Source organism: Nannospalax galili, unplaced genomic scaffold (genome assembly GCF_000622305.1).
Source record: "Nannospalax galili isolate Female #2095 unplaced genomic scaffold, S.galili_v1.0 scaffold406, whole genome shotgun sequence".
Classification (NCBI taxonomy): domain Eukaryota; kingdom Metazoa; phylum Chordata; class Mammalia; order Rodentia; family Spalacidae; genus Nannospalax; species Nannospalax galili.
Genome location: NW_008357033.1, coordinates 5,793,168 through 5,815,182, shown reverse-complemented (window position 1 = coordinate 5,815,182; position 22,015 = coordinate 5,793,168). Strand labels below are relative to the sequence as shown.

The 22,015-nt window shown below is 43.3% G+C and overlaps 1 protein-coding gene across 5 annotated transcripts in view; it reads right to left on the bottom strand.

The window, feature by feature from the left end:
* The window catches only part of Atg7 (autophagy related 7), a 272,025-nt gene that overhangs the window by 141,267 nt on the left and 108,743 nt on the right, over window positions 1-22,015 (bottom strand). For all 5 annotated transcript variants that reach the window (XM_029557052.1, XM_029557053.1, XM_029557055.1 and 2 more), the window contains one exon: window positions 20,172-20,252. In XM_029557052.1, coding sequence (XP_029412912.1) covers window positions 20,172-20,252 — 81 coding nt within the window. The remainder of the gene's footprint in view (window positions 1-20,171; window positions 20,253-22,015) is intronic.

Genomic DNA, 22,015 nt, shown 5'->3' with positions numbered 1-22,015 from the left:
AAAACAAGTATCTTCTTGAAGTCCCTCAAATTAAGGTAAAGAATAAGAACAAATCGTTCTGGAAGAACGCAAAGGAAAATAGCTTTAGATACTTAAGTGACAATAGAATTTATTCTCATAATTGTTTTAATAGCTTTTGTATAATCCTCATTGCTATTATGAGATATAAAATGTATTTATCAAATCTGTAATCATTATGCCAAAAAACTGAATTACTGTAATATTTTGCATATTGTTAAAACTGTAACTTTAATTGTAAAAAAAATTTAAAAAAATGTTTAGCTACAATTGTTTCCATTATTACCATAGTACTATCTTTTTCTCTTTCCTAACACTTTCAAATGTATAATTTTAAGACTATTCCTTCCATCCATCCATCCATCCATCCGTCCGTCCATCCATGTTTGTTTTGAGAAAAGGTCTCACTATATAGGCCCAGCAGGCCTGGAACTCACTATGTAGACCAGGCTGAACTTGAACTCACAGAGATCCGCCTGCCTCTGCCTCCCGAGTGCTGGGATTAAAGGTATGTGCCACCATGCCTGGCTTCATCTATATTTTTAAGTGCTAATACTTCTGCATTTGTATATGTTTACACTCATAGATTCCCTTTTCTCCCCCTCTCCCTCATGGAGTAGCTAGCACTCAAGGCATCTTAATCAGGAACTCATCCTCCAAGTCAAGCCATTATAAGCACATTAACTATAGCTGTCTCAAGCCACATGAGAGGCTCCCCAGGGAACATGAAGAATGACAGATATCTTTCTTTCTTGTTTTCCCCCTCCCCCTCCTCCCTCCTCCCTCCTTCTGTCTTTCTCCTTCCCTCTCCTCTATAAATGGTCTCATATATCCCAGACTGGCCTTGAACTAGCTAAGCAGTGCTAAGGATAACTTCTGATCCTCCTGCCTCCACCTTCCAAGTGTTGAGATTGTAAGTGTGTGTGTTACCACATCCTGCTTTATGGTGCTAGGGACCCAACCAGGGCTTCACCAACCAAGCTACAGGCCCAGCCAAAGAAATAATTTTTACGACGGAAATTCTAGTGTTCAGGATATATGTAATTTGCTAGCAATATTGTCCAGGGGCCTCTGGTCTTGTATATACCCATGGGCTACAAGAATAAGGCAAGCCAGGCAGGTTATAACACTGTGCAGCAGCACTGGGGACTCTGGTTCTAGACACTCAATAGAAGATCGCACAGACTGATCCAACTAAAATCAGCTACTAAAATGAGACGATTTCTACATCTGTCTCTACTAACTTTCCATGTCAGATATTTACCCAGACACCCAGGGTTGGGGCTTTGCCTCGTCTACACAAGTATACTGAATGACTTGGCTTTCATGCCCTCTTGCTGAATGTTTGTATGTGTGGCAACATTTGGTCTGAGACATGACTTCATTGTTATAGGCCTGGGAGCTTGATGCCTCTAGCATTGGAAGCTACCTGTGTCTACCAAAACAACTTGTGCTGTTGGGAGTTCAGCTTGCACTGAAGGGAGGGCAGGAGATTGTCCAAAGCAGCCTGTTGGGACAGAGCCTCGAAGCTGGAGCATCATGATTTTCACGAAGTCGAAGCACAAACTTGCTATTCTGGAAGAAAGGATGTTTCCCCTCAGTGGGGAAACCACAGGAAGCTACTCAGACAGCCTTGGGGTGTGGGGTTCTGCCGGCTTGGGAGCCTGCCAGCCATCCCTGCAGAGGGGTTGGGCCCCTAGAATGCAATGATGCTCAAAGATTAAAAAAATTCTCCCTAAATATCTGGCCCCTATATTCTACTCAAAATGACATCCTGTACTCAATATCTGAAGGGATGGATGAGGCCTTGAACAAGTCCACACAGACCAGATACATCTGTGTTAGAAGCAGCACTAACTTCCAGCTGCAGCAGCTGCTCATCCCTGACCCTCCAAAGGTTTGAGAAAGACTTAAACTAAAAATGAACTAAGAGGCAGGAGTAGAGTATTTGTGTCCTGACTGGAGGCAAAGCTTTTAGATTTTCACATGGCATCAAGCAGGCTGCTCTGGCCCCTGTGGTTTTCCTGATCATAGTCTGAAACATGACTAGGAGCAAATTCCTTTGGCCTCAGAATGCTCTTCAAAAAGCCAAGAGTCCTAAAGACAACTGAAGGAGTATCTTCACTCTATCCTGACAGCTTAGCATTTCAATGGAATCATTCTTCCCTCTACAATGCATGCAACATAACAGTATCAGTGTGATTAGCCTCAACACATCACTGCAAGGGCTGGAGGTGATCAGTCTGCAGGTGAAAAATCCCCAACTTCCAAGTCATTTCTGAGCCAAATGTCTTTGATTTCTAGTAGACCTGGCAGCTCTCTTACGGACTCCAAGAAAGCATTCATCACCCCTTCCAAAGGAACCCAGGAGGACTGCACACTTGAAAAGACCAAACCAAGGCAGCTCTCCCCATGTGCACTGCCCAGTCTCCTACCTGTTATCTCCACAGCAGGAAGGACCGAGATGGCCCAGGCGCCTAAGCAGCAGCGGGACAGGGACAGCTGTACTGCCAGCAGCCAGCCAGGTACCAGCCCAGCAAGGTCACAGCAGTTGCCACCCTGAGTGTCTTTTGTCCCTGCCTCAGAGATTACAAGAGGGATTCTAGTTAGGTCACAGGCAAGCAGCTCTCCTAAGGCTTCTGCTGGCCTAGGTCAAGTTGCAACCTGCTCACCCTAGCAACTGTCTCCTCTGCGGGTGCTCTGGCTGTGGGACATCACAGGACTTGTTCTGTTCCCTGGCACCCTCTCGGGAGTATCAAACAGCAGCTGCACTGGGGTTAACAAACCCCTAGATGAACAGCCTCCATGAAAAGGAAAGAATGGACTTCAATAGCCCATGTGTTAACATGTGCTCCTTCCTAACTTTGGTCATTTTGGTAAAACATGGCTCTCCCTTTTTGTGTCTGTCCCATTTGGGGAACTTCTAAAGATGGAAGTTTTTATACTGTAAATAACTAAGTGCATGTATTTATGAAAAGAAACAAGAAAGGTACCCGGTTTTTGCTCAAAGGCGCAGTGGGAACACTCGAGCAGGGCCCACTATATGACACCAGGCATACAGGCTCCCATTTCATTCTCATGACCACTGAAGGTATTTTAACTCATACCTGAGAAAATGAATTCTAGGGAAGTTTGAGCTAATCCTTCATGGTCACACGGTGTTTCTGTATGTTTCAGGGGGGCATCTTGCTGTACTAGCCACAATTATCCCTTGGCATTTATGAGTATATGACGAGATGCCCAAATCTGTGATGCTCAAACCCCTTATATAAAATGGTGGAGCATCTGCATAGCCCCTATGCATACCCTCCTGTAGACTGCAGTCATTTCTAGATTACTTAAAACGTTAATGCAATGTAAATGCTATGTAAATAATGATTACAATATTGTGTAGAAATGAAACAAAAAGTCTGTCCATGTTCAGTACAGACCTAACTCTTCTAAATATTTTTTTTATTTTTTTAAAAAGTACTTTATTTTTATTTTTTAAAAAGTATTTTATTTTTATTTTTTATGGGTATGAGTGTATTGCCTGCATGTGTGTTGCACCCATGCTGTGCAATGCCCATGGAGGTAAGAAGGCATTAGATCCCCTGGAACTGCAGTTGCAGACAGTTGTTAGCTGCCATGTGGGTGCTGGGAATCAAACTTGGGTCCTCTGCAAGAGCAGTCGTTGCTCTTACCCACTGAGCCATCTCTCCAGCCTTAATATTTCTTTTTTAATTTATTATTGATTTATAGTTTTATTTTAACTTTTTTGTGTGAATATCATGAGTACTGTCTTTACATTATTTCCATCTCTCCCAGTCCCCCTCCAACTCCTCCCATGTTCTATTAACTCCCTCTCTCTATTTGTCCTCTTCTTTATTATTGTTACATATACATACATTTATATATACACATACATATAAATAAATAAATGTACTGAATCTATTTAGTGGTGCTCATGTGTACCTGTGTTTAGGGTTGCCCACTTAGGATTAGATAACTTCTCAGGGACCTCGTCCCTAGAGAAAACTGATTCTCCCTCCCTCAGCATCCATTGATTCCCTGGTTTTGTCATTATACAGATCTTGTTAGACTACCATACTGTGGAACTTTCATTGGTACAGCTTCCCTATCATGTCTAGAATGCATTAACTAGCAGCAGGTTTATGTCTTATCCCTCTGGCTCTTACATTCTTTCTGTCCCCTCTTCCCTGATGTTCCATGTGCCTTATATGTAAAGGTTGCATTATAGCTGTGTCACTTAGGGCTGGGCACCTCACAGACATTCTCTGTGTCTGACCAGTTGTGAAACTTTATAATAGCCTCCATGTGTTATGAAAAGCTGATTCTCTAATGAGTGGTAAGAAGTACACTTGTCAGGCTATTCTGGAGCTCTCCAGCAGTGCGTTCCTGGCCAGAGCTGAAAAATGGCATCAGAAAGAGCGGGTTGTCTGACTAGCTGAGCAGCATGGTCTGGAGCCAAGCAGCAGGTTCCTGTTCTAGTCTTGGAGGCAAAAATGGTGAGACTTTCCAGATACTGCTAATCTGTGATTGTCTGGCATGATGGATGAAGAACCCATGAACACAGACTATTAAGACACCTGAGGACACTGTGAGGCACCTTCCACTGATGGCCGCTTATTCACACCCTTCCTGTTTTCAACCCTGCAGTTGAAATTCCTTAAATGTAAAACTTTGTTCTTGCAAACTGCTCATTCTGTTTATCTACAATCTATAGTCTCAGATTACTTTCAAAAACAAATCAAAGATAGGCTTGGTGGTCTGTGCCTATAATCCCAACACTTGTGAGGAGAGGCAGGATGACCATGAGATTAAGTGGGCTAACAGCAAGACCCTGATTCAAAAGAATTTTTTAAAATAACAAAATAAAAAATAAATCAAACCCACGCTTGCATGCCAGAATTCACCACTGCCACAGTTAGTAAGAGGAATATGTTGTGAGTACAGGAAGAATTTAAGATATTGCCCACAGTCTTGAGCTGGCCCGGCCTGGCCAAAACACGGGTCCAGTCTCCCTCAGGGAGTACCCTGCAGATATGCCTGCTGGGGTGACAGTCCTCTTGTACAGTGGGTCAGGGGGACACTACTCACTTCCACGTGTGCTTTCCAGGGTCTACTGGAAGATATTCAGAAACAGGGGGCAGGGGATAGGCTGCTGTGGCAAACGAAGCTGCACAATGCAGCTCTTCTGTCCCACTGGGCTGGAGACCTGCAGGTGTTTGTTGTTGTTATTGTTACTTTGTTTTTGTCTTTTTTTGAGATAGGGCCTCCCTGTAGTCCCAGCTGGCCTAGAACTCACAGAGATCTGCCTGCCTCTGCCTCCTGAGTGCTGGGACTAAAGGTATGCACTACCACACTCAGCGTTTTTTGTTTTTTTTTCTGTTGTCGTCTTCTTATACACAGACATGGATAACAAGTACTCTCATACTTATTTTTACACCTGGTTTATGTGGTGCTGGAGATCAAATCCACAGTTTCATATGTACACTAGCTAGGTAAGCACTCTACTTACTGAACTATATTCCCAAACTTGCCTATTTTTGTGTATGTGCATATAATGTGCGTGTGAATGTGGGTGCATGGGTGCCATGGCACATGTGTATGGAGGTCAGAGGACAACCTCAGGTGTTGGTCCTCACCTTCTACCTTGTTTCAGACAGGGCCATTTTGTTGTTTTCCCACTGTATACAACAGGCTAGCTGACCCTTAGGCTTCCCAGGAATCTCTTACCTCTACTTCCTACCCCTCCCCTAGGGGTGCTGGGATCACAGACACTCACAATGGGAGTCTGGCTTTTATGTGAGCTCTGAGGATTCAAACTCAGGTCCTTACACTTGTGCAGCAAGTGCTTTTTACCAAATGAGTCATCTTCCCAGCACCTCATTTATTTCTTAAATTTGCTTATGTAATGACTGAAATCAGTCCTTTGTGTCAGTCAGATCAAATTACATCAATGACTATCCTAGTTAGCTTTCTATTGCTGTGATAAAACACTCAGATCAAAACCAACATGGGCAGGAAAGGATTTTTTTTTGCTTACAAGTCCCTATCACAGTTCATCACTGAAGTCAGGGCAGGAACCGAAGCAAGAATGATTAAGGGACACTGCTTACTGGCTCACTCCTCTGGCCTGTGCTCAGCCAGCTTTGTTATACAACCCAGGACCATCTGTCTAGGTGGCACCAACTACAGTGGGCTGGGCTCTTCTATATTACTCAACAATCAAGAAAAACAAACCCCAAAATGTAGCCAGGCTTGGTGGCATATGCCTTTAATCCCAGCACTGGGGAGGCAAAGGCAGGTGGATCTCTGTGAGTTCAAGGCCAGCCTGGTCTACACAGTGAGTTTCAGATGGGGAGACCCTATCTCAAAACGACCGAAACAAAAAAAGAAAAAAAGAAAATGCCTCTAAGACACGGCCACAGACTAATTCCCCAACTGAGGTTCCCTTCTCCTAGCCGTCTCAAGTTGACAACTGTAGGTATACAGAAAAATGACTAAAGTAAGCAGAGGGGCAATTCAGTGATATGAATAAATGCTGCTCTTCAAGGACAATGCTGGGCTCAGGATCCTGTGTGGGGTACATGGGAAACTTGAATGCAGAATGCAGCACTGACTGCCCTCAGACTACACTTCTATCACCACTTCCTCCAAGATCCTTTATGAAAGAACTGATGTAAAAAGAATGAACCAGGAGCAGCACAGATGTCTCTCTTGCCTCCACACAAAAAGGCATGCTTACCTGGATTTCAGCCCCAAGTTGGAGTGCCAGAAAAGTTCTTAAAAATACCCAGATACCTCAGTGAACCCAGAGTCAACTGCCTCAGTGAACCCAGAGTCAACTGCATGGATGCTGAAGCTGTCTGGAGAAGGGATGACAAGCAGGTCTGCTACAAAGAGCAGGACTAACCACACCCTCCCAGTCTGTCCTTGGGAGGTTTGGTGGGGACTCACTTGAGGACTCTCAGGGAAGTGCCTCAGATTCACACACGTGGTAGTCTATTCTCCCATGGACTACTCAGACTACTCGCATTTAGCACACCTGCTGCCCTAAGGGCCATGTGGGATTCTCCACATTTAGTGATGGTGAGAAATCTAGATGCCTGTCTGTGGTGTATACTTTCACCAGCCTTGACACTCTAGGAAGGAGAAACATAGGTTTTTGTTATTTAAGGTGAAACAATGATGGAGAGTTACTTAGAGCTAGGGAAGGGCAGACATGCTAGGATGCACCCCATCATCACGTAACATATCAACAAGTCATAAGGATGGTAACTTCACGAACAGGATGTCTGTATTACAGTGCTTTGGAATCATCAATGGCAAAAAAAGCCCAAGGTGGTAAGTACTTTTAGAAACACCAGGGCAGGACTGTCAAGATGGCTTGCTGCCAAGCCAGACAACCTGAGCTGGAGCCCCTGGACCCTTAAGTTGATCCTCTCTGACCTCCACACAAATGCCCACACACAAAATGAAAGAATGGATAGATAAATTTAGCTTTATAAAGAGTGGAAGGAAGACTTTGGGAGAAAACAAAGAGGGGAATTCATGAACCCTGCAGGAGAGCAGGCTAACCCCTCAGGGAGTTCACCGCTAGAACATCCTTTCATACAACGTTAAGTCAACTGTGGTGAATCCCAAGGAAGGCTAGTTTTGGTGCAGTGCAGGTATGGTCTTCTGACAGAGGAACAATCAGTGAGGCTATTATTAAAGCTGAGGGGATGGTAAGAGCTCAGAGAAGAAGCTCAGATGAACTGAACCCAGGAACAGGGAAGCAGAGTTCAGGAAAACTCTATCTCCACGCTGACCCACGAGTGTTCTGCTGCTGTGGTTAGCAGTCAGCATCTTGGCAGATCAAGGAACTCTGGGAGGGCATGGCTTTTTCTTCCCTTAATCCCCCCTGTGTTGTTCATAAATTTATCAACAAGCCATATGTTGTCCTCACCATTCACAGCATACTTAATGGGCTCTTACTGTTTGCCAGGACCTTATTACCCCCTAAGTGGCCTCAGGTACAGGATGTACTGCTGTATAGTATCCAGACTCATTGTCTTATCCAAAAGGATAGCAACAGAAACTCGCCACCATACCAACCAAAGTATGCCATAAAATTATTATTACTGCTGTTATTATCTCGGTTTTTAAAAACAGGTGGTCTCACTCTGTATCCCACTTAGGTTGGCCAGGAACTTAATGTGTAGCCCAGGCTGGTCTTAGCCTTCTGAGTGCTGGAACTATAGGCATGGTTTAACACATCTAGCTTCATGAAATGATTTAACTGAATTGCTATAACAGTAGTCAGTAAAATAAGTTCATGTAAATATATCTTTGGATATGACAAACATTCCATTTAAATAGTTAATATAGGGGCTAGAGAGATGGCTCAGTGGCTAAACACTTGTTGCTCTTGTGGAAGACCTGAGTTCAGTTCCTAGCACTTGAATGATGGCTCACAACCACCAGTAACTCAGTACGAGAAGATCTGACACTCTCTTCTGGACTCTGGGCTACCACATGCACATGGTGCATATGAACCCAGGCAGGCACACACATACACATAAAAATAAAACTGTATTAATTCAACAGTGAACTGTATTAAACTGTATTAAAACTGTATTAATTAACAGTGAACCTAAAAAATATATATATATTTTTTAATTCAACTTATTCTTCATTCTGCTTTTGCTTTTTTTTTTGGTGTTTTTGAGACAGGGTCTCTCTGTAGTCCCAGCTGGCCTGGAACTCGCTATGTAGACCAGGCTGGCCTTGAACTCACAGAGATCCGCCTGCCTCTGCCTCCCAAGTGCTGGAATTAAAGGCATGCGCCACTACGGCCGACAAACCTAAAAATTTTATAGCCACTTTTGAAAGAGCTGTACCTTTGCTCTGAAAACTAAGACTTTATATCCATACTCAGGTGCCAAGTATCTGAGTGTAACCAACTGTGACTAGTAATAATCGGATACATAGAGATTAAAGGCACATGTGCAACCATCTAAGTGTTAGTAGCACTAAAAATGTAGGAAACAACATATTTTAAAATGAAATGCAGATCTTCTTTAAAGGGTAAAAACTCATTCAATTTTCTATCTTACAGGGCTTATACTGAATTCAATATTGTATAGCTGTATTGATTCAACAGCAAACCTAGAAATTTTATAGCCACTTTTGAAGGAGCTGAGTCTTTGCTCTGGAAACTGTTATTGGGCATGTTAAAGCTGTAATGATATGCTTCTTCTAAAAAAAATTAAAAAATATTTAAAAAATGTAGGAAACAGAATGTCTTGAAATGGAGATCTTCTTTAAAGAGTAAAAACTCATTCAATTTCTGATGTGAAAAACATTACCATTGGAATCTACCTGATGGCTTTATATCCATGCTCAGATGCCAAGGAGCTCAGAAAGTAACTAACTGTGACTTGTAATAATCAGACATATAGAAGATTAGAAATGCATGTGCAAACATCTAAGTGTAAATTGCATTAAAAATGAATTTTTTTCTGTATGAAACTGTATTTTAATAATGAAATGGAGATCTTTTTTTAAAGGTTAAAGTGTTCTTCAATTTTATGTCTTATAGGGTTTATACTGAGTACAATATTGTATAACTGTATTAATTCAACTGTAAACCTAAAAATTTACAGCCAATTTTGAAAGAGATGCATCTTAGCTTGAATATGTCAATGCTGTTGTAATGAAATGCTCCTTCTAATTATGAGGTTATTAAATAAAAAAATAAATAAAAATATTTATTTAAAAATCTTTAAATAGCGATATATATTGATAGCCTATTTAGGTATGAACATAAAAGCTTTATAGTAAGCTGGGTACCCACCTTTAATCGCAGCACTTGGGAGGAAGGTAGGTCTCTGTGAGCCCAACCTGGTCTACATAGTGACTTGTAGCCCAGCAAGGGCTACATGGTGAAACCTTGTCTGAAAAACAAACAAAAAACAAAACCAAAACAAAACCCCACAAAGCTTCCTGGCTCAAGGGTAATCCCCCTCACTGAGGCAGTGAGACTACAACTCCCACGTGGTCCTCCTTTCTTCTCTTCAAAAACTATTAAGAGATGGGGCTGGAGAGATGGCTCATTGGTTAAAAGCACTGGCTGCTCTTGAAGAGGATCTGGGTTTGGTTCCCCAGCACCCACATGGTGACTAACAACTGTCCATAACTCCAGTTTCGGGGATCCAACACCCTCTTCGGACCACGGGGATTATATGACACAGGTACACTTATATACATGCTGGCAATACACTCATACACATAAAGATAATAAATAAAATATTAAAAAAAAACAAAACTATTAAGAGAAGATCAATGTAGCACATAAATAAAAAAGGAAAGGGGGAACATGAACAGAGACTGCCAGGGCTCTTTGCCCATTAGGAGTCATGGCACAGTATCCCTAGGGGAGAGAGAACCAATCCTTAGAACTCTGAGCAGAGTCAGTGTCATCACCTGTCCCCCAGCTGGCTGCAGCTGGGCACAGAAAAATGAAATCTCTAATCAAGAGACTGCCTAGTCTCAGAAGCACAAGACAAGTGGCAGATCAGTCCCTCACTTAGATTTTTCTGTGGTTAAAGAAAATGAGTCCCTAGAGAGAGAGAGGCAGTGACTTTGCAAAGTCTGGAGGTTCAGTGGGGCTGGGCTGGTTGTAGCTCTCCCCTCCCAGTGGCTTCTGCAGGACAGCCTGGAAGTGCTACCAAGGCAAGCCTCAAGAGCCAATGTACTATCTTGGAATGATGTCATGAAGCCATCAAAACAGTGCAATGAGGGGCTATGTTTTTCAGGGGAGGAGGGTGACTGCTTTCGTCAATGAGAAGCATGGTCTGTGATGCAAAAAATTTTAAGAACAAGGGGATAGAGTCAGGTGGAGGCTAAAAGTGAATTCTTTCTTCTTTTTCTTTTTTTTTTTTTTTTTGTTTTTTGTTTTTTTTTGTTGCCTCAGCTGTAGACCAGGCTGACCTCACAGAGATCCACCTGCCTCTGCCTCCCAAGTGCTGGTACTAAAGGCATGTTCCACCTCTGCCTCCCAAGTGCTTGGACTAAAGGCATGCTTCACCATGCCCAGCTCTAAAAGTGAATTATTTCTTATTTCAATGTCCTAAAGACAAATGGACCAGGCAGTCAGCAGAACCACTGAAAAGAACATAGTCTTAAACTTTCTGGTCTGGATGGTGGATGGGAAGAGGTAAGAGAAAAGTGTGCTTAGGTAATCACAGGTAATGTGTAAGCAGGATCAGCTCTGCTACTGGGAAGGGGACTTCAGAGGGAGTGGGCCAGCAGTGACAAGCAGGACTGAGTTCTCTGGAATCCTGGGAAGAGTTTTGGCAGCAGGTGTTGGGGACATAAATGCAAGCTTTCTGCAGCTTTTATAAGCCAGGGCAGCTTTGCCCTCCACATCCTGGATTCGGTCCCCCTCATACCTGTTTGTAGACAAACAGTGAACCCCCCAAAAGGCTCCACACACTAAGGACACTTCAGGCCACCACAGTGGTCTCTGTTTTCTTCTTGGTTTTGATGTCAACACCAGTCCCAAGAGTGGGCAAAGGCTTTGGTGCCTGGCCACAGGGAACTTGATATACGTCAGCCATTGCAATTTCCCTGGGAAACAGAAAATATTTTCCCCACTCTATGGATGAGGAAATTAAAGCAAAGGGAGAAATGTCCAAGGTTTTTCAAGGAGGGGAAGAGCCAAGAGTTGTGAGGTTAGGGCTTTAGCTGAACACTGCTCCCTGGCCCTGGCAAGATATTCCATCTCCTTTTGGGAACCCAGAAGCTCTAGAGATCGGAGAAACACTAGTTGCTAAGGACCAGATGTGGGATACAATTTACACCACACAACCACACATATGGATCCCATCATGCATGCAAATAGAAGGCTTGCAGCCCCGCTGGGTAAGTGAGATAGGAAAAGAGGACCTGGGGGTTACTCATCATTTTCTGAACCAGAGATTTATGTCCCTTCTGGAAAGGAGAAGAAAAACCTGGCTGCAGCCCAGTTTTGAGTAATATTTGCCACTGGGAAGCTGAAGGCGAAAATTCCTGGCACAAGCTTTGGAGAGCTCTTCCGATTGGGCGATGGCCAGTCCTTGTAAACGACTAAGATTTAAAACCCTATCAAACCTGAGGAGTAGGGAGTATACTGGACACAGCATTATAACTCCCCTGCATGAAGCTGACTTCAAATTTGTGGCAGGAACCTTTGGAAAGAAAAGCTGTCTGTGGACATCTGTGTGCATGTGGGTTCTGAGATGTCAAGGGCAAGGTGCACAGTTCATGGTGATTCAAGTAGTAAACTTATAGCTATGATCCTTCCTCTTAAATAGATTTTCTTATTTTTCTGTAATTAAAGTAGCTTGCTGAGCTGGAATGTGGTTCAGTGTTAGATGGTTTGCATAGTGCATGGGAGGCCCTGGCTCACCCCATCCCTGCCCCAGCACTGGATATAAAAAAGTTGCATGTGAAATAAAGACTAAAATAACAGAAATATAAAGGACAAAAGCTAATAACTTGAGAAGTCAGGAGAGAGCCAGTACTTATCTCATCCAGCTGACTCACCAGCTGAAGGAAGAAACGGAGGCGGGTCGGGCAGGAGCACCTAGCTCAGGGTCACTCAGCAGGCTGGGGAGGGAAGAGAGCCAGGACCCTGGAAATCCCCTGATGCCCTGCCCTCCACTCACCCCACTGCAGCTGCTGGATGCCTTAGGCTGGGAAACCCCCTAAGCTCCAAGCTAGGTGATAGAGTGTTATATGGAATTGTAAAATGCAAACCAGAAAACCTGAGTGTCATACAATGGATGCCAGATTCCAACTCCAGAGTGGCCCAAAGTGAAGTGGTGTTCACAAAGCAATGGGGATAGTACGCAGGGACCTGCTGTCCCGTTGTCACCACTGATACACTGAACAACTTCATGAACATGCTGTGTCTTCTTGCCTCTTCCCATTACACTCAGAAGTTATTCTCTACAAAGCTTCCTCCAGGTAGTCTCATTTATAAAAACAATTAGTACTAGGGTGTACAGATGGTGGAGGGGGGCACCTTGCCACAGAGAGTGTGACAGACATCATCACTGGTTGACAGGCCTGTCTCACCCTGCACACCACATTTTTTTTTTATCGAAAAAATTTATTATTATTATTTTATGTGTATGAGTGTTTTGTCTGCATGTATGTAAGTGTACCCATGCAATGCCCGTGGAGGTCAGAAGAGGGCATTGAATTCCCTGGAACTGGAGTTACAGGTGGTTGTTAGCTGCTAGGTGCTGGGAACCTAGCCTGGGTCCTCTCCAAGAGCAATCAGTGTTCTTAACCCCTGAGCCAACTCTCTAGCCCAGATTTATTTTATCTTTATCATATGTATATGTGGGTATGTGCATATGAGTGCAGGCATCCATGGAGGCTAGAAGAGAGTGTCAGATCCTGTAGAGCTGGAGTTACCAGTGGTTGTGAGCTGGGAACTCAACTCAGGTTCTCTGCAAGTGCTCAACCACTGAGCCATCTCTTCAGCCCCTGCACATTAAATTTTTTGAGGACAATGTCTATTTTGATCACTGTGACAGTCAGCTTTCAGTTACTATAACAAAATACTTGAGATAAATTTTAAAAATTTTCTTGATTTATATATTTTTAATTCATGTGTACTGCCTTGCAAGTATGTAAGTACACCCATGTTGTGCAGTGCCCAAGAAGGACAGAAGAGGGTGTTGGAGCCCCTGGAACTAGAATTATGGATGGTTGTTAGCCATCATGTGGCTGCTAGGATTCGAACCCAGGTCTTCTGCAAGAACAGTCAGTGCTCTTAACCACTGAGCCATCTCTTCAGCCCGAGATAATCAATTTTAAGAAGAAAATATTTGTTTCAGCTCATGGTTTTGGACGCTCCAATTGATGGTTGGCTGGCCCATTGTTTCTGGCCTTCTTGACAGGTGGTTGTAATGATGGCAGTCCATGGAAGAAGAAAAATGAAAAAAAAAAAAAACCCTTACTCTATGGCCAAAAGCAAGAGAGAGGAAGAGGAAGGGCTCCAATATCCCCTTCAAAGTATGTCTCCAATGATTTGACTTCCTCCCACTAGACTATTTCCTAAAGGCTCCCCTACCTCCTAGTAGCACCAAACCTCTTAATGCACAGGGCTCTGGGGGTCACTTCAGAGCTAAACTTTAGCAGTTGTCCATGTGTGTATGGTACACAGCATGGACTCAAATGCCAGAAAGTAAATGAATGCCTCCTGATAGGCACACAGTAAGACTCTGACCCTTTCTTCCAAATCTAAGCTTTGCCTTTCTAACCTCTAAGTGTATGTGTGTGCAGAACTCTTAGGAAATAGGTTGCTTTGGGACAGAGCTTTTTCTAGAAGAAAGTTTAAATAGCTTGGTTTAATTCTGCTATTTCATGCTTCTTTTTAAAAATATTTGTGTGGGGGCTGGAGAGATAGCTCAGCGGTTAAGAACACTGGCTGTTCTTGCAGAAGACCCTGGTTCGAATCCCAGCACCCACATGGCAGCTGTCCATAACTCTAACAACTGTCCGTAACTCTAGTCCCAGGGGATCCAACAGCCTCTTCTGATCTCCGCGGGCATTGCACAACGCGGGTGCACTTACCTACATGCAGGCAATACACACATATAAAGTAAAAATAAATAAATAAATAAACCCTTTAAAAATAATCTGTGTGTGTATGACATATGTATACTCACATTCATATGAGTGTGGGCACATGATCACATGGGTGTGGGCATTTATGTGCCACAGCACATGTGTGGAGGTTAGAGGGCAACCTCAGATGTCAGGCCTTACCTTCCACCCTGTTTGACATGGGGTCTCTTTGTTGTTTGCTATCTGGCCTGCAAACTTTGGGGCATTCTCCTATCTATTCTTCCATCCTGTCCTACAAGTGCTGGGATTATAGATGTGCACTAACACTCCCAGCTTTATGTGGACTCTGGGGATTTGAACTCAGGTGCTCACTCCTGAAGAGCAAGCACTTTACCTGTTGAGCCATCTCCCCAGCCCTTTATCTGTCTTAAGTCACAAGGAGCTACAACAGAAGAAAGGTAGTATATGCCATCACAAGATAAATGGGCAGGTGCTATGATAAAGGAAAGAAAAAATTACAGTTCACCATGTGATGACAACAGCTGATGGCTGCTATTCTACAATCACTGGCTCCTACCCCTGGACACACAGTAACACAGACACACAATAACAGCAAGTTGTTCTCAGAAGTTGAATGATAGCCATCAGCAGAAGCTCCTGCCCAAGTCAACCTAAGAGTATTATTAGCCCTGTCCATCATTAATTAAAATCTCGCCATTAGATTTTTGGGCACATCTTGAGGCCCAGGGCGCTCTGCCTCCCCAGGCAAGTGTGTCTCCTTGCATTGCCTCCGCAGTGAAGCCTGCTCTCCTTCCCACTGCCTCCCCAGATCAGCATGCCCCTGTACTCTACCTCCTCAGACACAGCCCTCATCTCACTCTGTAGCTACCACTGCCCAACTTCGAGGCTCCAGACACAAAGCTACTATCATGAAAACACTGGGAAATGTCTGGGCTCCTTAAGGAAAATAACATTTCCAATATGCGACATCCTCCCCTCTTAAGTGAAAGTGACTGGGAAAAGTTCTGGAGCGAGGGAGGTATTCTGCTTCCTGCTTTGTCAATGTGCACAGAATTGTTTTAGAATGAACAGCATTCTTCTAAGAAGCTGATCCAGAAAGAAAGAAAAAAACACCAACTATGTGTAAAGACTGAATTCTACTTAATAGGCTCACTCCCTTTCTTTTTAAAATCTGTGTATAGTATATGTGTATGTGCATGTGTGTGTACATATGTGCCTGTGGGTATGTGTGCATGCAAGTGGAGGCTAGAGGTCAACATTGGGTTGTTTTCCTTTATTGCTTTACACTTTATTTCTTGAGACACGGTCTCCCACTGAATCTGGAGCCCACCAACTAGCTAGACTGTAAGCTTGGGGGTCCACCTGTCTTTGTCCTGGCTCCCACCAGCACTGTGTTACAGACACATGCCATTATTCTTGGCCTTGGTGTAGTGCTAGGGATATCAACCCAGGTCCTCAGGCTTGTGTGGCAAGCACTTTACTGACTGAGTCATCTTCATAACTCCATTTCCTAAAGTAGCAGAACTGGCCATTTTGAAACAACTTTCTGTACATTCTAGGTCTGAGCTGGTAGACAAATGTATCCAGGAGAATGGGAAGCAGGTTTCTCCCTCCTGGGAAAAGGAGTTACAAACATGGAAAAGGGAAAATTAACATTAACAACCGGACCAAACACAACACACACCCCTCAGGACAGGAGAATACACTTTCTTGGTGTCCCTAGAAATTCATAAGCTGAATCTCACCACAAGAAAATAGTAGACAAATCCAAATCAAGGGAAATTCTATAAAAATAATCAGCAACATGTCAAAAGGTCAAGTTCAAAAAAAGAAAAGAGACATAACAACTAAATAAATGCCAAGTTTGATCCTGATTGGGGGTGGGGTGGGGAGGAGGAGGAAGAGGAAGAGAAAGAGGAAGAAGAGGGAGAAGAGGAGGAGGAGGAGATCATTAAGAACACCAGGAGGACAAATAACATTTGAAATACAGAGTGTGGATTATATATAGTAACAGCGCCAACACTAAATCATCTCAATTTCATAAGTGTATTGTGTTTATTTAGGTAATGTCTTTGTTATTAGGAAACTCACACTGAGGCATTCAGTTGAGAAGGATCACAATTCCCTACTGACTCTGGAAAACACAAGAAAAGAAACAAAGGGGCAGGTTTGTGGGGAAGAGGCAGCAGGGAGGACACGGGAACAGATCCCATTAGATTTTGGAAAAGGCCAAGCAGGAGCGCTATTCTGTGTTTTCTGTAACTTTTAAATGAATCAAAATTAAAAGTTACTACAAAAACCCTAACTGCCAACAAAAAAATAAACAAACAACAAAACACTAGGAGACTGCTGCTAATAAACCAACCCAATGCATTATGAGACATTCTTTCAGGACTACTTGGCTCAAAATCATACTCTTTGCTCTGATAGGAAAGTCGAAATACTCCAGAACTAGAAAATAATTTATGCTGGCATCAAATAAGGGTGTTTTTTTTCCTCCCAAATTCTAGTGGTAGATACCATTATTTTAGGAAGTTGTGTGAGATGACAGACAGAAGTTAAACTCTCTGAGAGTCTGTGAAATGGAGTCATCCACCCAGCTGTGTCCCAAGCTGAGATGAATCCAACTTCCCCCACACAGGAGCTCAGGACTGTGGTCTTTTCCAGCTCCGGTGACATCAAGAGTTACACTGGCTGTTTTTATTATTTTTAATAGACAAGGCAATAAGCAAAAGGATTACTAACAGGGTTTATTCTGCCTCCCCAATCCTCCTCTCTGTACCTGTGGCTAAATCAAGACACAACTATGCCCTTTTTCCCTAGGAAAAAAGCACAGATACTGAAAACTACCAAAGGAAAAAAAAATACCTCACAAGAATAAGAGACTCAGTGCTCAGTCCTGAACAGGACGTCTTTCTCAACAACCCCCAACACCACCATCACTAAATCTAAGGGAACATTCAGGAAGAGGAGAAGGAGGAGGAAAGAATGTAAGAGCTGGAGGATGGGGAGGAGTGCTGTGACATGCAGACGCCTGGACTTGCCATGGCTGTTGTTCCCATGAATTCACAGCAGCTGTGGTTACGAGCACAATACCCGCCTAAGATCTAGCCAGCCAAATTTCCGGCACAGATGGTGTAGATGATCTCGAGGCCCTACCCCTTACTGAGGAGCTACTGGCAGTTGACAGTTGCTGGGGGAGGGAGAATGGGTCCTTTGGAATACATGGCCACTGGTAGGTTTCAATGGAAGGACCCACACCCATACACATATGGGCAGGACTAACTGGACTTAGTGGGAGGTGGGGTGGGAGGGGGAAATGGAGGGTAGATCATGTTTAATAGTATGCATGTATGAAATTCTCAAGAAAAAAGAAAAACTGATATAAAAAATTTTAAAGGAGAAACTTCTAAAAGTCATTTTATGTCCCAAAGAAGTTTTATTCAAACAGCAGCAACCAAGATGACTCACTATAAAAACTATCATGCTGAGTATACATGAAAAAGAAATATCACATACAGAGATAAAACCTAACTGGACTTGAACTGGGTCTGCAGATAATAGAGAGTGACACATTCCCATGCTGGTGAAGAAGGCAGCTAGGTAGGTAAAACCTAGGCTTCTCCTGGAAGCAAGCATTGCACCAAGAAAACAACCTTCTCAGCACAAAGGAAATCCAATATCCAGACCACATGAAAAGTGATCGCTATGGGAACCACACAGCTGTTACAACCCATGTCAGTTTGTATTAAATCCTCAGGCAAGTTTGTGTAAAACAGGACTCTCTTACCACCACTTAGAGGAAATAACTTTCGTAACAACAGACTGTACCTGTGTTTAATCTGATGCTTACAAGAGAGGTGAAAGAAAAATGCAAAGCTCTTCTCCCTTAAAGAATATGGGGGGGGTGCTCAGTCAGCAGGCCAGCTTGGGATTCTTCTATAAACAGTATCTTAAGGGCTAATTTAATTAGAAACAGAACAAGAAAGAACGAGTGTTTGCATTTCACTCAGAAAGCCCAATTATCTTCGTTTCATTGACTAGCTGGACTTATATAAAGCCATTGAAAAACTCCTGGCATCTGTACCAAATGATTTCAGCTTGAAAATTAATACTGCCAAGTTATTTGTAGACTAATTAGCTCAGTCATACAAAGAAAAAAGGAAGGAAGGAAGGAAGGAAGGAAGGAAGGAAGGAAGGAAGGAAGGAAGGAAGGAAGGAAGGAAAAGTTAGTTCTGCTAAGGCACATATCACCCAAAACCCTGAATTTCTGAAGACAGAAGTACATGTAGCCAAACTCAAGGTCTGGCCAAAGAGGGCACAGGACACTTTAAAGAAACAAGAGAAATGAGTGCAGGGGTCATTTACCACAAATAATGAGCTTTAACTCTCAACCAGGCACTTAAGATGCCCAAGGATAAAACAGGCTTAGTTTATTCTAAAGCAGAAAGGAAAACTATTCTCCACTTTGGAGTGCCTACATTTAACCCAATTCATCAACACAGTTTATCAAATTGAAGTTCCACTGTCAGACAAACCAGATAGGATTTTGCATCTCAGAAGACTTGATTCATGTGAAGTTTTCAACAGAATTATGTCAATTTGTCATAGAGAATTTCCCTAGAGTCAATTCCCTCCATACTGCCTGCTGTAGGGTACATGACAGGGAAATCCCAAATTCTTAACTGAGACCCCCAGCTTGGGTTGAGTGACCCCCTGCCCCCAACTCTTATGTATGGCACTCCAACATGAGGCTCCTTGCTTAACAACAACTAGGAGTTAAAAAAGCCCAGGTTAAGTTGCTATGCTTATCAAAAGCCAGGAGTTAAAAAAGCCCAGGTTAAGTTGCTGTGGGTTAGAAGGCTTAAAGGGACACCGGAAAGGAAATCAGCTGTCACGTACAGTACACATGTAAGAATAACTCAGACGGCACCTCAAAGCCTATTAAAAAACGAGACACCATCTAGATAGCTTTGCGATACATCAGCTGGTTCTCATTACAATGGACAACAGACAGGCTCTATTTTTAGAGCTGCTGGAAAGATCAAAGAGGAAGGGGCTGGTTCTGGGCTGCCTATCCAGGCCCTCATCTCTGTTTATTTTTCCTTTGTCATATTAGGAACATCTCCAAAAGACTCACAGTCAAGACTGTCCGGAATCCCCCTACCTTCTGGATAAGGCTTTAAAATCTCAAATCAGACTTTACTGCTCTGCTCAGTAGGATACAAGGAAGAAAACCTTTGGGAATGAAGAGTAAAAGCCAGTAAAGTTCAAGTTCAAGCCTGCAGCAAGTACTGACGCAGAGAGCCCAGTATCTATCCTGGGCTCTCTCTGTTTATTAAGCTTTTCTGAATGCAGTTGAATGACAGCAGGTCTGCGCCCCCACCCCCATCAACCCAGCTCCCCATCCTCTACAAAAAACCCTTGGTTGGTTTTAGTGACCCTGGTTGGGAAGGCTGAAGTTAAATGCTGGCAGGGTCTCTCTGCAGATGAAGTCTCTCAAATGCAAAACGACTTACTTTGGATGAACAGGCTGTACATTTGTCAAATGCCAGGCTGACAGGAAGGACATTATCAAACCGTGACAGAAATCCCCGGATCTAAAAATGAAAACAATTTGTATCAGACACAGAATGACTGTATGAAAATGCACATCTAGTGTGTGACAGGAAGGAAGAAACAATTTTCAGGGGGTCCTGACACAGAGGAACCCTGTGAACATAGCACTCCCTCTGTACAGCAGTAGGTTTGAGAAGAATCATACTGGGTTTTACATTCAAATATTTGATACTGAAAAGCAAATTTACTCCAAAACATAAAAAGCAAGGTGGATCATCTAAAGTATTATCCCAGGGTTGGCGAAGTGACTCATTTGGTAAGATGTTTGCCTAGCATGCATGAGGGCCTAGGTTCGATCCCCAGCACTGTATAAAACCAAGCATGGTGGTGCAAGCCTGTAATCCCAGCGCTCAGAAGGTAGATGCAGGAGGATCAGAAGTTCAAAATCAGCCTTGGCTACATACCAAGTTTGGGGCCAGCCTGGGATTCATGAGGTCCTGTCTAAACAAAATGACTTTTAAGTGTTGTTTAACAAATGTCTCAGGGCTCAGGTGTAACTGAGTGACAGGTTGCTTGCTTAGCATGCAGGAGGTCGGAGGTTCCATTCCTGACACCACAAAACTAAACCGGCTCGCCTATAGAAACCACAGAGGCTATGGGGGTGATTACATTGGTGGAACTTCTCAAGGGCAGACAGCTGGAGGATGAGCGAGGACAGAAACAGTACTAACCCAGGTCCAGGGATTTTCCTGATGCTGAACTCACAGAATTAAAACCGTGCAACGACATTGTTGGTAGGGAAACAGCGCCACCTTGAGTAGAAACACTTGATTGCAACCAATTCACTTTCAGGCTAAGGAACCCTGTGCCTCCTCAACTGCACTCAACACACAGAGAGAGCTTCAGTCTGCAGTGCTTAGGATATTACTAGAACTCATGGTATAACCTCTAGTCTCCACAGAATTCAACATTTGCTGTAAGCAAGACAACACAAATCTTGCGAGTTCATTTATTTGGTTGTCAGAACTATCTAACTACCCGTTTTAAGATGATGAAACTCGGGCTCAGAAAGGTACAGTACCTTGACACAGGTAAAAAGGAAGCAATAAAGCTAAGCTTCAAAAGGAGACCTTCAGACCCCAGATGGTGCCTGGCTCCCTGCCACCCTCTTTTCAGATAACAAGGCTTTTGTCTTTAAGTCTTCTCATGATTTTTATTTTATTTTATTTGGTGCTAGGGAGTGAATCCAGAGGCCCAGGCCTGCTGATCAAAGTCGAGCCTTACAACTTTACTCACCTCATTTGAATGCTTTTCTTTTTGGTGTGTGCAGGGACATGCAACCATGCATGTGCATGGTAAAGCCAGAGGAGGATGTCTTCTGTCTTCCTCCACCACTCTCTGCCCTATTTCATTGAGACAGAGTCTAATAGAACCTGAAGCTGCCATTTGAGCTACTCTGGCTGGTCAGTAAGTTCTGAGGATCTGTTTGTTTCCAAAAGTGTCTTACAGAGCGTTCTTACCCAAAGAGCCATCTCCCTAGCCCCTCATCACCTCATTTGAATATTACAAAAGAATTAACCCACCAACTCTCCTTGCCTAGAGCCACCTTGAACCAACACCTATGACCGAACAAAAACAAAGACACACTCTACAGAAAAATCTCCCACCTGAGTTTGGGTGCTTTTTGTTGTTGTTGTTTTTTTTTTTTTTTTTTTTTTTTTTTAATTTTCCCCTTACACCCCCCCGGCCCCAAAACTACCTTTTTTGACCACCGCGCACTTGAACACTAACGACACCCATCCCC